The sequence below is a fragment of the Peromyscus maniculatus genome, chromosome 11 (assembly GCF_049852395.1).
Source record: "Peromyscus maniculatus bairdii isolate BWxNUB_F1_BW_parent chromosome 11, HU_Pman_BW_mat_3.1, whole genome shotgun sequence".
Lineage (NCBI taxonomy): Eukaryota > Metazoa > Chordata > Mammalia > Rodentia > Cricetidae > Peromyscus > Peromyscus maniculatus.
The window spans coordinates 97,778,509-97,794,826 of NC_134862.1; the positions used below are offsets into that span (position 1 = coordinate 97,778,509).

General features: G+C 45.9%; 1 protein-coding gene across 1 annotated transcript in view; it reads left to right on the top strand.

The window, feature by feature from the left end:
• The window catches only part of LOC102928770 (usherin), a 418,898-nt gene that overhangs the window by 366,145 nt on the left and 36,435 nt on the right, over nt 1-16,318 (top strand). Inside the window, exons 42-43 of the mRNA XM_076548181.1 lie at nt 219-1,735; nt 5,071-5,392. Of these exons, the coding sequence (XP_076404296.1) occupies nt 219-1,735; nt 5,071-5,392 (1,839 nt within the window). The remainder of the gene's footprint in view (nt 1-218; nt 1,736-5,070; nt 5,393-16,318) is intronic.

The window sequence follows — 16,318 nt, forward strand, 5'->3', positions numbered from 1 at the left end:
CCCCGGCCTGAGGTTTGGGTCAATGCTTAGATTTTATCCAACCTCTTAAAGTTTTCTGTGGACTTTACATTAACTATGGCAGATCCCACTTCTAAAGTCAGCATTTGAATGCTAATGGGTTAGGACCACTGGGTTCAGGCAGGCAGGTGTGACTGCTTTAGACAGCTATACCAAGAACCCCACACTAGTGACATCCTCTTCTTCTCTTCATCCTGCAGGCATACAACATCTTCAGCGGTGGGCTCCTGGAGTATTCTGGCCTGGGTCGACAGTTTCTCTTCAGGCGCCTGGCCCCCTTCACCCTCTACACTCTGACCCTGGAGGCCTGCACAGCAGCAGGCTGTGCTCACTCAGTGCCCCAGCCTCTCTGGACAGAGGAAGCCCCTCCAGATTCTCAGGTGGCTCCCACCATCCAGGCTGTGGAGTCCACCAGTGTGAGGCTAAACTGGTCTCAGCCAGCTAACCCGAATGGGAAGATAATTCGTTATGAAGTGGTTCGCAGATCCTCGGAAAGAGAGGACTGGGGGAACGAGACGGCTCAGGTGGGTGGGAACATTGTTTTCACGGAATACAACACAGAAAGGGACTCTTGGGCGTATAATGACACAGGCCTACAGCCATGGAGGCAATATGCTTATAGAATCTGCACTTGGAATTCTGCAGGGCACACCTGTAGCTCTTGGACTGGGGTAAGGTCGTTGCAAGCAGCCCCAGAGGGCCTTTCCCCACCTGAAATATCCTATGTGTCTATGAATCCCCCCAAACTGCTGATTTCCTGGATCCCACCCCAACACTCGAACGGCGTTATCCAGTCCTACAGACTTCAAAGGAATGGAGTGCCCCATCCTCTCAGTTTCAACGCCAGCACCTTCAACTACACCGACAGCCAGCTGCTTCCCTTTTCAACGTACAGTTATGCAGTCCTCGCCTGCACCGCTGGCGGCTGCTGTACCAGCAGAACCAACGCCATCACCACTCCTGAAGCACCTCCATCAGGAGTCAGCCCTCCAGTTCTTTGGGCCATCGGTGCTAGCCAGATAAATGTGTCTTGGTCCCCACCATCAATGCAGAATGGAAAGATTGCTAAATATTTGCTTAGATGTAATGGTCAGGAGTACATGGCTGGGCAGGGCCTGTCCTTTCTGATTCCCAACCTGCAGCCTTTCACTCAATACAATATCTCCCTTGTGGCCTGTACAAATGGAGGATGCACTGCTAGTCAGACTGCATCTACTCAGACAATGGAGGCCCCACCAGAGAACATGGACCCCCCAATACTGCAAGTCACAGGCTCAGAATCAATAGAAATTACATGGAAACCTCCAAGAAAGCCACATGGCCAGATCAGAAGTTATGAGCTTCGGAGAGATGGAGCCATTGTGTATACAGGGCTGGAAACTCGCTACCATGATTTTACCCTTACCCCGGGTGTAGAATATGGCTACTCGGTGACTGCCACCAACAGCCAGGGAAGTGCCTTGAGCCCACTTGTCAAGGATCAAACCAGCCCCTCAGCCCCCTCAGGCTTAGAGCCTCCAAAGCTACATCCCGGGGATGCTCTTGAAATCTTAGTGGTTTGGGACGTTCCAGTGAGGACAAACGGTGAGATCATCAATTATACCATCTTCATCCGTGAGCTGTTTGAAAAAGAAATCCGAACGATGTGCATTAATACAACACACAGTTCTTTTGATACACGGTCACTCACAGTAAAGAACCTGAAGCCATTTCACAGGTAAGGAGACAAGCTGGGCTTTCTGGAAGCAAGTCGTTGTCCTTTGTGTCGTGCTCTGTCCATGCCAGTGAGGCTCCCAGAGCAAGATGCATATGCCAGCTCCTGAGCATCAGCATCGACACACACACACACACACACAGATGGGCTTGTTCCTATAACCTCACATCTGGTAGGGCACATGAGGGGTGGAGTCAAACCCTTCAGGTGACCAAACCAGGTAGACAGACTAGTTGAGTCAGTGAGCTCCAGATTCAAAAGAGACCCTGTTTTCCAAAAAAAAAAAAAAAAAAAAAAAAAAGCGTGGAAAGTGACTGAGCACCTTGTACCACTCTCTAGTTTCCAAACACACACACACACACACTCACACATTCATACACACAGCTAAAATATATCAGTCAGAAGTATACTGGACCAGTATCTGTCTAGAGGCTAGCTCTCCTTCATTCAAATCTAACACCTCTTCCTGGGATAATGGAGGCTTGGGGTTCTGTGTCCGCCATAGGCTGCAGAGCTCCCTCAATTTTGAACTCCTGACTGGCCAGATGGTATCACTTTGCTTATATGTGTCATGCTGGATTCTGCCTGGCTTCTATGGCATGCATGGAGGTGCTCTACACCAATACTCTCCTGGTAGCTTCCGAAATTCTGAGCACTTTCCCTCATCCCATTTCAGGTAACTGACATCCCCCAAAGAAAGTAATAAAAGACATTTTGTGGGTAAAATTTAGTAAAATGAATAGGATCACTTATTTAAAATAAGAAATTGAAGTCTGCCCAAGTGTTGCTGTCCAGCCACCGCAGGTAAAACTCGACTATAATTATGATGTCCCAGTGTGCAGATTGGACAGGGCTATGATTATCTCTGGTGTATCGTGCTGTTAGAATGAAGCATTCATGGTCTTATGCATCTACTCAGGACAATTATTTAGAATCATATTAAATATTAAACAGTAATTAAAAGCTCTTCAGGTATTCTCCACAGCTAATCTACATGCTATGTGAGTTGGCTTTTATCTCCCTCTACTGAGGACATTTTAAAAGCCTACGTTGGGGTGGAGCCCAGCATTTTGTCAGGGCTTCCTCTTTACATGACCAAAACACAAGTATTAAAATCATACCCATCCTGCTCTGCTCTGAGCCCTGATAGCTCAAAGGATTTCTGGAGAAAATGGCTTCCAAGATGTCAAAGTAACACTCTTTCTAGAGAAGAAGAAGAAAACCTGATGTGGCAGCCCTAGCAAGGACTAGCAAGGACACTTAAGGATGCATGGAGAGGCGGCATCCTCCCTCACAGCTAAGCCTTGACACTGCTGAAACACATCAGAGTACCAAGGCTTTGTCATTTGACTTCGTGTCCATTTTGTCTTTGTGGGTTTCAAGTCATATTGATATTTACTAGACACAATAAAAATTAGTGTGTTCATCTTTGAGCACCCCCAGCTGGTCAGTAGGAAGCAGTTTGGGAATCTTTGAGAACCAGAAAGAGAGTGGCTCAGGACTTTATGTTTGTTTTTGTTGTTTTAAGAAAGGGTCTCATGTAGCCCACTATGGACTAGAACTCACTACATCATCAAGGATGATCATGGGCTCCTGATCCTCGTGCCTCTACTTTCCAAGTGCTAGAATTACAGGCTTGTGCCACCACATCCAGCTTGGTGTGTTTGTTTAAGGCAGGTCTTGTGCAGCCTGGGCTGGCCTTGAATTTCTGGGCTCCTTTCCCCCACCTCCTCAGTGCAGGGACAACAGACATACAAGACTGCTCAGTGGTGCTAGGGATTGAATCTAGGCCTTCTGCATCCGCTCTAGATAAGCATTCCACCAATCGAGTTGCATCCCTCACTTGACCTAGGACTTCAAAACTAGCCACAGATAATTTAGAAAAATCATTCCTACATGGGAAGTCAAAACCAACAACATTGCTTATCAGTCTGACCCACCATATGCATCGGTGGATCTGATCACTGATCAATTGGCAAATGCCAACCCAGAGATGTGTAAGAGAGGGGAGAGAGGGAGGAAATGGAAAAAGTCTGCTTTAGTTACATTTCCTGTTGCTGTGATAAAATACCCTGACAAAAGCAACTACCTTTTGTGGGGAGGGCTTTCATGGGTTCACAGATGAGTCCATCAGGGTGAGGAGCCATGAGCAGGAGCCGAGGGCAGTTGGTCACACGGTATCCAAAGGGAAGTTGCAGGGTGAGGTGAGTGTCCAAGCTCAAGTCACTTTCTCTCGTTTGCTGACTCTAGGCCCCCCAAGCCCAGGAAGTGGCATCACCCGCTCTTGTTCCTGGATGGGTCTTCCCACTCCAGTTAACGCAGTCAACATGATCCCGCATAGGAATGCCCAGAGGCTAATTATCCCTCGCAGGTGTGCCCAGAGGCTCTTCACTTAGGTGTTTCCAGATCCTGTCAGGCTGACAGTTCATGCAAGCGTTCACAAAGTCACAAAGGAAATGAAAAGCATAATTAAGAAGGCAAAAATGCAAAATGGAAAGCTATTGAGAGCAGCAGCAGGGACGGGAGGAGAGGAAGCAGAGAAGAGCAAGACACAGCTAGACCCCAGAGGAGGAAGCAGGGTCACCATGTGCGTGAGGGACAAGTGGGGTCAGGGAGTCAATGGGGCATGGGGAGAGAGCAGCAAGTGCTCCTGGCAACCAGAGGCACTCAGCACAAACCATGGGGCCTTTGAGCTGGCAATGGTTCCGCCATGGAACGGTAGATACCAGCTATGAGACAAAACATAATTGATTAGTAGAGCTTGACTAGGTAGTGATAAGGTGTCTCTGTGATGGATAATTTAGTGTGTAGGGGGCTTAACTCTGCCCCTCCAGAGGTCTTCATGTGAGCTAAGGGAACCTGTTTCAAGATGTCAGCAATCAGGTGAGAAGATTCATTACCACAGAGACCAAAACTCAGTGATGCCCCTTCATAATCTAGAAGCATTCCCAAGGAGTAGCTTGGCTCTGCCTACACAGATAGAAGGAGTCTGGGTCACATGCAAAGCTTTATTCTTCACTGCTGTCTTAAGTACCTTTTCACAGTACCAGAACTTTCTTGCTGAAGAGGAGACCTGGAGTTTCTTGACTCCATACATCCCTCTTTAGGCAAGAACTGACCACTTCCTAAACAGATGAAGGTCTTTCTTTGAGTTTGCAAATTGGAAGATTGAAACTGCTCAAAACTTTCCATAAAAATAAAACTCCATCCTTATTTAAAAGCTAGCTGTTCATAAATATAAACTCCTTTTCTTTCTCTTCTAAAAACATGTGGTCTTTTAAAAAATTTGTTCCAGAGAGATGTAAGAATCATCTGTGAGTCTACCTTGTTTCCTATAGGTATGAAATTCGTGTCCAAGCCTGCAATGCCCTGGGATGTGCCTCCAGCGACTGGGCATTGACCCAGACCACAGAGGTACCACCTCTAATGCAACCAGCCCCACATTTGGAGGTACAGACAGCTGCAGGGGGATTTCAGCCCATAGTAGCTGTGTGGTGGGCAGGACCACTTGAGCCAAATGGAAAAATCATATACTTTGAATTGTACAGAAGACAAATAGCAACTCAACCTGGGAAGTCCAGCCCATTGTTAACCTACAATGGAAGCTTAAACTCATTTATGGATTCGGAGCTGTTACCTTTCACAGAGTATGAATATCAGGTAAGAACTCTGTATGTCTTATAAAACTCAAGCTGAGGTGGTGAGCACCCACCAGAGGTTCGTTCCTTCTACACTGTTCCTTGCGATTCCAAAAGCCACTTAGTGAAATGTCATTTTACAGAGGGCTGTAATATCCTTTTGATTTTTCTAAGCAGTCAATGAGGGAGAAAAGACCATTCATATACACTCTTCATTTCTTGGTCCACATGCTTGGCTATTCTGTGGGCTTCAGATGGATCCTTTATTATGATATGGTTTCTACCGTTAGGCTTCCTTCTACCTGTGTTGCCTTGGTTATAAGTATTCCTTAAACCATCCTTAGGAAAATAACTCACATGTTGTAACAAAGCAAAATGAACCACAGTGGTAGACATCACCAGTCACCGTGCTCGAGGGAAAGATGAGATGTGGAAAGGAAGCAAAAGGTTGTACCTAATCTGCCTTTGGAAATAAAGAAAATTTAAAGACCAATCCATCTATCAATCAGTGCTATTAAAATACTTCACATATCTCTTGAAAGACTAGGAATTAAGAATGGTATTCAGCAACTATTTTGAAATCTATGAGGCTTTATGTGAGGCTTTGTTTTGCCCTTGGGTCTGCATACACTCTTCCTGCAGCAGCAATGACATTTCCTAAGGAGGATGGATGTGCTGTCACACCGTCTTCTAGACAAGCGATGCACACAGGGTTACACTCAGCTGCACACTCACCTGGGGCTTGATTTTACCCATCTCGGAATTTTGAGAGACAAAGGTTAGAAGTCTTGATAGAATTACCCCACAGCTCACATTCAAAGTCTCTTTTCCACTCTGTTTCCAAGCACCACCCTTCCACGGTCCCTTCAGTTTTACAGGCACCCATTGTGTCTCTTCTACTTAAGTGAGACTTGGTTTCTCAAGCTTGCAGTTCAAAGAAGCGTGCTAATGGATAACCCCTGAAGGTCAGGCAAATACCAAGAAAAATCCTCAGATTAAAAAAATATATATATTAAACCCAAAAAGCTTATCAAGAGGGCTGTAGCTCATTGCTAGAGTGCCTGCCTAGCAGACAAGATTCTCCAGGTTCTGTCCCTGGCACTGTGGGAATACAGCATGAGAATGTATGCTTGCAATCCCAGCACTCCAGAGGTTGAGGCAGGAGAATAAAAACTAGAAATAACAATAAAATTACCAGGAATGTGACAGACACGAAGAAGTGTGATGATTTGATTAGAGATAACATTTTATACATGGAAAGAATATCTCAGGACAACATTGTATTTTCACGAGTTGCCTGAGGAAGTTAGTATTGAAAATGTAAATCAGCTCTTGAATTGAGGATATACACAAACATAAATCCAAATTTATTGTTTGTAATTACAAATCTAAAAACTCTCTTAAAAGCAAGAGTGTTCTCTTGGTTAGATGCCAACTGTTTGGTTGCAAGACCTAATCAAAATAGATGGGAGGCTATTTATAGTATTTATTGACTTTTCCTACTTACATATGTGTCCACAGAAATATTGTTTTATGATAAGATAGCTACTCAGATAATGCTGGAGCAATTATAGGGTGAACTCTATAGGAGATACACTTTGTTACCTTCTGCCGGGCAGTGGTGGCACATGCCTTTAATCCCAGCAGGTGGAGGCAGGTGGATCTCTGTGAGTTCTAGGCCAACCTGGTCTACAAAGCAAGTTCCAGGACAGACAGGGCTACACAGAGAAACCTTGTCCTAAAAAATCAAAACAAAACAAAAGTAACAAATTCTATTACCTTCTTATTTTAAATATGTGAGTGAGTGTGTGTGTGTGTGTGTGTGTGTGTGTGTGTGTGTGTGTGTGTACACACGCGTGCCTGTGTGCGCACACAGACATGTGAGTCCAGGTACCTGTGGAGGCCAATAGAGGGCACTTGATCCACTTGAGCTAAAGTTGCAGGCACTTGTGGGTACTTGGAACGAGCTCAGGTCCGTTGCAAATGCAGTAATCACTCTTAACTGCCAAGTCTCCTCTGAAGCCCCTCAAAACAATCTGGAGGCACAGCAAACTGGAAGGTTGAGAATAGGATTGTGGCTTGTGTCAGTAAAGAGCAATTACCTCCTTGCCGCTCTCAGAATCAGAACACGGTTAGAAAGGGCCGGGTCCTGCATGGCCCTCCCTTTGTTCTTTTCTCATTAGCTTCGTGAGAAAGTGGGCAGTTGTCAAAGATCCCCCAGTTCTCAAATGGGGTCTTGAGTAGATGGAACTGGCATGGGCTCTTTGAATAGCAGCAAACACTGAGATGTGAATATAAACTACTGATTACAGCTCCTTGGCCTGTGCTGTGTCACTGGGGTAAAGCAGGACCACATATCTGTAGAAGTCTTGGCTCCGTTTTAAGGCATTTACATTTGAGGCCTGTGTTGTGTCTCTAGTTAGGTTTCTCATCAGGAGTGAAGGATGGCCAAGGGACCCACATCAGAGGCCAAGGTGAGTCGAAGACCTCATAGGGTGCTGTTGCTTTACTCCTGTTGGCTTTGAGTCACAGTCTTCTCTGATACTCACTTCTCCTTAGTTGTTGACATTGCAAGCGTGAGTTATCACATGTGACTTACTCTAGTTTGTTTTTGAGACAGGGTCTCACTGTAGCCCTGGGTGGCTTGGAACTCAAATGTGGACCCTGCTGGCCTTGAACTCATGGACAGCCATCTTCCTCTTAAATGTTGGCATTCACGTCAAGCACCACATGGGTATTCATCCTGCTCTTCTTAAAGAAGAGCCCTGCTCTGTACCTATGGGGGTAGAAATTAGGTCAGCATTCCCTGGGGAAGTTCCTGTCTCCACCAAACAGTGTGTTTTCCTTGTAACCCCCTTTTCATTCCCATCATTGTGGTCTTGTTTTGGTGTGTTTCTCTCACTCTTTGGAGGTTAAGAGTTAACACTGTGGAAAATAAGACTTTTGTGTTGAAGAAAGTTGAGTCATTTCCATTTCAACACAGCTCGTGGGGGTCTGAGATTCTGAAGGACCAAACACTGAAAGATAAATTGTAAAAAGAGAAAAGCACATATGATATAAAATCTGAATGGAGGGCATTAGGAAACGCCTATTTGTATTTCACAAGGATGGGTAGGTGGCGTTGTGGAACAATTCATGCAGGGTCCTCGTGCATCCAATAGTCCATGTGAGTGTCTGCTGGAATCTGAGTCTTAACACCATGCCTGTGTTTTCATGCCTCTGTGCTGAATGAAATCCTTTTAGGAAAAGACTGTTCTTTAAACAGATCTCACATGGCTGTTATACAGAACCATGGGATATCTACACACTCAATTGGCATTTTCTCCTACAATACCACTTTCTACTTTGAACCCTTCCCAATTGGACTGTGTTTAGCTATACTCTTTATACCTCAAACTTCTGTCAGAAAGTTCTTGATGAATGAACAAGCACGTTAGGACAGTGGTCTTCCCACAGGCCTCAGGAAGAACTTGGTGAGCCTCCCTCCTGAGCTGTCTCGGGGTTTTGCAGAGTTGAGGGTGGAACCCAGGGCTTTGCACATGCGAGCCGAGCAAGGCTTCCACCACTGAGCTCTGCCCCCAGCCCTGCACTTTAGCTTTTACCTCAGGGAGAGATGTCTGGCTAATGAGCAGCTCCAGGTAATTCTGCATTCAGATTCCTACTCTCGCTTAAGGCAATGACTCACCACGGAGTTGCTGGGGCCTGCCAGGGCTCCCTTTCACTGACTCGTGCTGACAGGGACTTAATTAGCTCTCCTGAAACTTCCCCACATTGACAGATTTTTGCAGTAAGCACCTACACACACTCAGAGGCTCCGTGGGCTTCTGGTGCCTGGTGACTGGGTGACTGAGGAGTTAGTTACAGCTTGGCCTTGCAGGAGATTTGCTGACTCACTGATGTGAAGGTCTGGTCTTGGGGCTAGGGCTGAGGGAGCCAGGGCATGCTGGAAGCTGCTACTTTCTAATCAACCAACATTGTTCCCCAAGAAGAGGATGGAGGGAACACAGAGGGGATTCTTACAGTCCCCACCAAAGGCAGATGGATTAAAACCTCAGTCTGATACTATGGGTCCCCACCAAAGGCAGATGGATTAAAACCTCTGTCTGATACTATGGGTCCCCACCAAAGGCAGATGGATTAAAAGCTACCAAAGTGCCAGCCATGAGCTAGAGCAGGAAGGCAAGAGAGTGGTAGCTAGTCTTCTGGATATTTGAGCAATTTAGCTTCTTCATGCCTCCCCTGGTAGTCTCAGTCTGCACTTGTTATAACAGAATGTCTCAGACCATGCTGCTTATACTGGGAATATTTATCGCTCATAGTTCTGGAGATTTAGAAATCCAAGGCCCAGGTGCCCATAGCTTCCATGTCTGATGAGGGACCACTCTGCTTCGTAAAACGCCATCTTCTTGTCATATCTCACAATGCAGGTGAAAAGGGAGAGGAAGAGGGCAGGAGAAAGGGGACACAGAGAGAGAGTTCAGTCTCCTCTCAGAAGAGCACCAATCCCATCTGTGAGGGCCCCATCCAGCAGGAACTCATCACTAAGACCTAACTCCAAATGCCAATACACTGAGACCAAGGCTCAACATGTGGGTTTTCAGGGGCTCATTTAGCACACAGCATCCCATTATAAGTAGTTCTTCTCTCCAGCCCCAAGTTCTAGAAAGGGTAAGCTATAAGAGTACGAAGAAATTCACATCAAGTTTTACCTTTTATTTATATTTATTCATTTATTTATTTATTTTGAGACAGGGCTCTGCTATTGTAGCCCTGGCTGGACTTGAACTCACCAAGATCTGCCTGCCTCTGTCTGCAGAGCGCTAGGATTAAAGGCATGCACCACCGCACCCTCTGTTAATTTGACCTTCTCTTGATAAACCTATGTAATCTACAGCTTGTGAAACTTGACAAGATAAGCCCCAACCCAAAGGACTTTCATTTAACAACAGTGTTTAGCTTTAAATTGTGCTGATACAAATGAGACTGTGGGACCATCTTCAGGAAGAAAAAGGAATGGTCAGGTACAATTTGTCTCACTTGGCTTGGGTCCTGGAACCCAGAGGAAATGAAGAAAGGACAGGCAGACAGACACACAGACAGAAGGCTAGGGTCGGGAAGGGTGTGGGTTTCTCAGGCTGTAGACATCCAGGAAGAGAAGGAGGAAGCGGCAGTTGCTGGTTTTGTACACACTGATCAATCAGTGCAACACTCACACTTGAACAGAGCGAGGCTTGGCCTGAGCCTGGCCACTGTGAGGAGAGACTTTGCCAATTCCCGTGAGTCCGAGGCCTTGAGTCCTTGACACAGCCATGACATGTCAATAACATATGTTCGCTCAAGATTTCACCCCCTCAGGGCTTCCTTCACTCATAGCTACTCCTTCCTACTTCCTCCTTCTTCCTTCAAGATACTTCCTACATACTTCATTCATCCTTCCTTCCTACACACTACTCCTCACCAAAATGAGCATATGGACCTATCAGCAGTGATGTCCTTAAAATGACCCAACCTATTTACTTATAAATTCATTTTCAAGATTATAAAAACATCATAATGTATAAGTATAAATAAGTAATAAATATACTTCACTTGCAGGTTATGAGTCCTTAGTGTCTTGGAGGAAACCCATATCATCAATATGATATCAAGCCTGCGTTACAACCAATAACAGAGCAGCAGGTTGAACTAGACTGAACCCCAGGGAATTGCTCTGCTCCTCTGGGGAGGAGACTAAAGGAATTTCTCAACAGCAAGAGAAGGACTAGACACCAGGCGTTGGCAAGCCAAGGCAGGACTAAGAGCTGTTGTTCTTTCTCTGCTCCGTCCCTCAGTCCCTCAGTCCCTCCCCCACTTGGTCCCTCTCTCCTTCCTGCCCTCATCTTATCTTGTCCCTACATAGCTTCACTCAGTACAACACATAGGCCTGCTTTGGAGCTAAATCAGCACAAAAGTGAAGGTGCTCAAGATTCCATACATTGGAATATAATTCAGCCAATATAATCATGGTTATTATTATTATCACCCTCCATCCTTAATAAGCAAGAGGACTGCCCTTTAGTCTTAAGCCTGTCACTCTAAACTTAGCCGGTTATACCACATGTCTTCCTAAGAACTGAGAAAGTTAAGCTCTCTTTGTGAGCATGCCTCAGCCATTGTCCACTTTCTCCATTAAGGCTGTATGGCATGTGTGGGAAACGCTTTCAGTCTGAGGCAAAAATTGCACAGTACAGCCCCACACCAAAGACACTTGTGAAGGATGTGGATACCTGTTTCTTCAACCTCTTACAACCTCTCTTCTCCAAAATAAAGCAGGGTTAGAGTCACAAAATGTGGGCTGGAAAGATGGCTCAGCTGTAAGTGTAAGCACAAAGCCCTGTGTTCAAATCCCAGAATGCACATTAAAAAGAAAACCTAGGAATAGCCATGAACACTTGTAACCAAAGGACTGAGGAAGCAGAGGCAGAGACAGGTGCATCCTTGGGACTCACTGGTCAGCCAAACCAGCTCACTGGGGGAGCCCCAGACCACAAAGGCTCAAAAAGAAGGTAGAAGGTGGTTGGAGAAAAACAGCTGAGGTGAAGCTCTTGCCCCTACACCTGTCCACATGTACACACACACACACACACACACACACACACACACACACACACTTCAAACCTTGGGTGACATTTAATTTTGCTTCCTTTCTGTTGTTTAATAATCAGGTGTGTTATGAGAATAGCATTATGTCTTAGTAGGATGCCTGGGTCTTGGGCCCATGCTCCACCCTCAGCCTTTCTGTAGAGCCAGATGAAGAGAACTCTGGTCTGTATCAGTGAATCTTCAATCAGCAGTAGACTGTACCAATCTCTAATCAAGCACACAAGTGGCCCTGAAGGCGGCATGGGGGGCTCCTTCCAGTTCATCATCCTTGTCCTCAACTTCTCTCGTCAGAGAAACAGTCAAGGGGTCACTCACACAAGGCTGAGGACCCCACCCCCACCGCCGAGTCTGACTGAACTTCTCTGTGCTGGCTCCTAGCCTTCTGATGCCATCCCCACACCAGACCCCTTTCCTAAGCATTTTCTGCACCACATTTAGCAGCAACATATCAAGCATGTTTTCTGTTTGGCTTTGGACTTGCGTTTAATTAGGTATTAATCTCACTAACGTATTTCTGACCAGCATGGAGCCTTCTGTTTGTTTAGTTTCTCCCACAAGAACTGAGCTCCCCCACCTCATCTCCCACAGCTCAAGGTCTTAAATGATTTATCGATATCGTCTAGCTCAGCCTGTCTGTGGTGCTGATACACAGAGCCTGAGTGCATGGATGGAACTTTGGCTCCCAAGACATCCCCAAGGATAGGGGACTCAGGGCTGCGGGCCACATCCAATTTGGCTTTCATCACTTCGTTCCCAGGGGAGCCTTTGGCATCCCTCAGGACTCTGTTCTTAAACTACTATCACTGTCAGTCTTTCACATTGCCTTTGAAAGTTACACACTCACCTGAACACAGTTACACACTCACCTGAACACAGTTACACACTCACCTGAACACAGTTACACACTCACCTGAATGCAATTACATACATACCTGAACACAGTTACACACTCACCTGAATGCAGTTACATACATACCTGAACACAGTTACACACTCACCTGAACACAGTTACACACACACCTGAACACAGTTACACACTCACCTGAACACAGTTACACACTCACCTGAACACAGTTACACACTCACCTGAACACGGGTAGAGATAGGACTTATGTTTCACTTGAAGTGAAACTGAACCTTCTGTGGTTGGGTGATGGCTGGAAATAACACGTTAAACACCCTAGAAACTTCTTCAGTGGGGTGGAGATGGGTAACTGTCGCTGCCCTCGTGGCTCCTCAGTCCTGCTTCTGTGGTATGACCAGGAGAACAAAGACTTCTGTGTAGTCATTTGCCTCCTTGAGGCAATACAATATCAAACCAAAGCAACTTAAGGAAAAGAGTTAATTGGTTCATAATTCCAAGGAATCAAGTCCACCATGGCAGGGGGATCATGGCATCAGGAGCAGGGGTGGACTAGTGGCTGTTCATCTACAGACAAGAAGCAGGTGATGAGTGCTGGTACTCAGTTAAGCAGAAGATAGTGAGTGCTGGTACTCAGTTCAACAGGTGATGAGTGCTGGTACTCAGTTAAGCAGAAGATAGTGAGTGCTGGTACTCAGCTCAGCAGAAGGTGATGAGTGCTGATACTCAGTTCAGCAGAAGATAGTGAGTGCTGGTACTCAGCTCAGCAGAAGGTGATGAGTGCTGATACTCAGCTCACTTTCTCCTTTTTATTCGGTCTGGTCCAGGGCAGGCAGCTCAGGGAACCCCATGCACATTTAGAGCAGTCTTCACAGCTCAGCTAACGATGTCGATAGTCCCTTGAAGGGACACTCAGACAGTTGTTTCTTTGTTGGTCCTAACTCCCTTCAAGTTCACAATCAGTGTTAATCATGGTCTTCAATTCACCTGACGTTTACCTACCATGTTCACACCACACACCCAGTTACCAAGATTGGCCTCCACCACAGCTTCAAGTTTGGTTAGTAAGGACTGAGGATGTGCCTCAGTGACAGAGAACTTCCTTAACTTTCACAAGCTCCTGAGTACACTTCCTGAGGGTACTGGAAGGAAACTGGCTATGAAGACCAAGAAGCCCATGTGTAATGTATCTATAAACGTTAAGTCTAAACATAGACATTTAAGAGATCTGAGGTTACCTCACACCCCTGTGCACCAGCAGAGGAGGCCTCTGCTTCTTCAGAACCACCTGTTCACCTCAAGTTCTTATGGCCACACTTGTTCCACTCTGGACAGACAGCCCTCTGCACACAACACACGACACAGCTCCATATACAAGAGCTGCTTGACCAAAACCCATGCCACTGAGAGATGAGGAGGCATTCCTACCCCGTTCCTTATGTCTCACAGGAGAGAGGAAAGGGAGGGGAGGAGGGGAGGGAGGGGGAGATGGGGAGATGAGGAAAAGAACAAGGGACGGAGAGCATACCCCATTGCTTGCCCACATGTGACATTGCCTTCTTGGTAGAATCCTTCCTGGCTGTGAGGAGCACCCAGCAGGCTTTTGTCTGCCGCTCTCTGGTGACTGAAAAGCCACTGAGAAAATCTGAAGACTGCAGTGGATTGTATCAAGCCAATAGCGTAGTTCCACCAAATTCTGAATAAATGCCCTAGTTAAATGAAGTCATCGAATCCACAGGTGGAAACAAACATGGTTTTGTTAAATCCAACACCCTCAACTGCAGCCCCTGAAGAGGGGTGGGCCTTCTCCTTCATTGACTTCTCTGTCTGTTGATGTACCCGATGGTTAAGATGGCCATAAACACCCAGGAAACTGCCCAGTTCTTTCTGTAGTAGGAACCGGAAATAAGATTCTATCTCTGATGGACCCATTGACTTGTTCCAATGTTTCTTTTGCTTATACTTGGTCACTTTTTTGAGAGATTTTAATTGAGAATAGGGAAAATTAGAAAATGCCATCTAATGAACAAATTTCAATATAACAATAGTGTTTCCCCTCTTTTGATTCAGTCCAAAACCCAGGGGTGAGATGATGCCACCCACATTTAGGGTGGGTCTTCCCACCTCAACATTATCAAGGTAATCTCTCACAGGCATGCTCAGAGGTCAGCCTAATCTGGACAGCCCCTCACTCAGGCTGCTTTCCCTGGTCATTCTAGATCCTGTAAAACTGAGAGGTGAAATTAACTATCATAGCATCAAGTAGGAAGGAGTCCTGGGTTTGGGCTCATATCACACACTTCCACTGGAGAGCATGCCCTACACTTAGCAAATTGCATATCCTTCTATACACTTCAGTTCCCTTGTGAAATGACAGTATTAATGCCCAACTGCATGGCATTGTTGGAATGATTAAATACCTTGATGAAATGATTAACTACAAGGGGGATGACAAACCTCTTGACATCACAACCTGATTCTCTCATCTACAAAGTTCATGCTGGAGAGCCACATAATCTAGCTACAACAAAAACAACAACAAAACTCTCACAATGCTTTCAGCATGCTTACAGTTTTGTGTTGGGTCAATTTGACTCTTGGGGCCCAGGGCGGTGCATGGGTCAGACACACACACCTAATAGCACATGTAACAAGCAAGATGAAGGGCGAAGGGAGCCGGTTTCCTCCTCCCCCTGTGCATTCCCTCTGAAAACTAAATGATATCGAGTTCCTGCTTCCTCCAAAGCAGAACAGACAGCAAAACCTTAGCAAGTAGTAATCCAAACCTTCATTCTTACGCAGCGTGAATTAAGGGTGATTCAGTGTCTCCCACTATATTTATGCTGGTTCTCCCACCTCCTAGTTTAGAACAGAGTCTGAGTTGCGTCTACGGAGCAGCCCAGTCAGTGCAGCAATGGCCTTGGCAGGTAGAGAGAGTAGACAGCCGTTTCTAACCCAGGAAATGTCTCCTAAGTTCTTTAGTAACTTCGTATCTCTGAATTCCAAAAGTGCCAGTAGAAAAACAAAACAATGTCCTCCTATCCCATTCTTCCCCTGGGTACCAGAATTCAATTAAAGTCATGCTTCCTTCTTGCCTGATCCAGAGTGTTTTGGGTGAAAGGAGCCAGGAATGCAGGGACTCTGTACCAGAAAGATTCCCCTAGATCCAGCAAGGTATCCAGCAAACAGAGGCGCTGGGCAAAGCCCATTTGATAGTGAAAGAGTCAGACAGGCAGATAATGCAGCAGGAAGCTTCACAAAGGCCTCCAACAAGTAGTCCTGCCCGGCTGGAGCCTGCAGGCTATTCACAAAACAAAACAGTCCCATAGCCATGCAATCACAGATTCATTGCTTTCTCTCTTGAGCCATGAGACTCTCTACCTAGTCCTGGCAAAGCCCATTCTGGTGTTTTACTATTCAAACATATTCAAAACCCATGGCAAG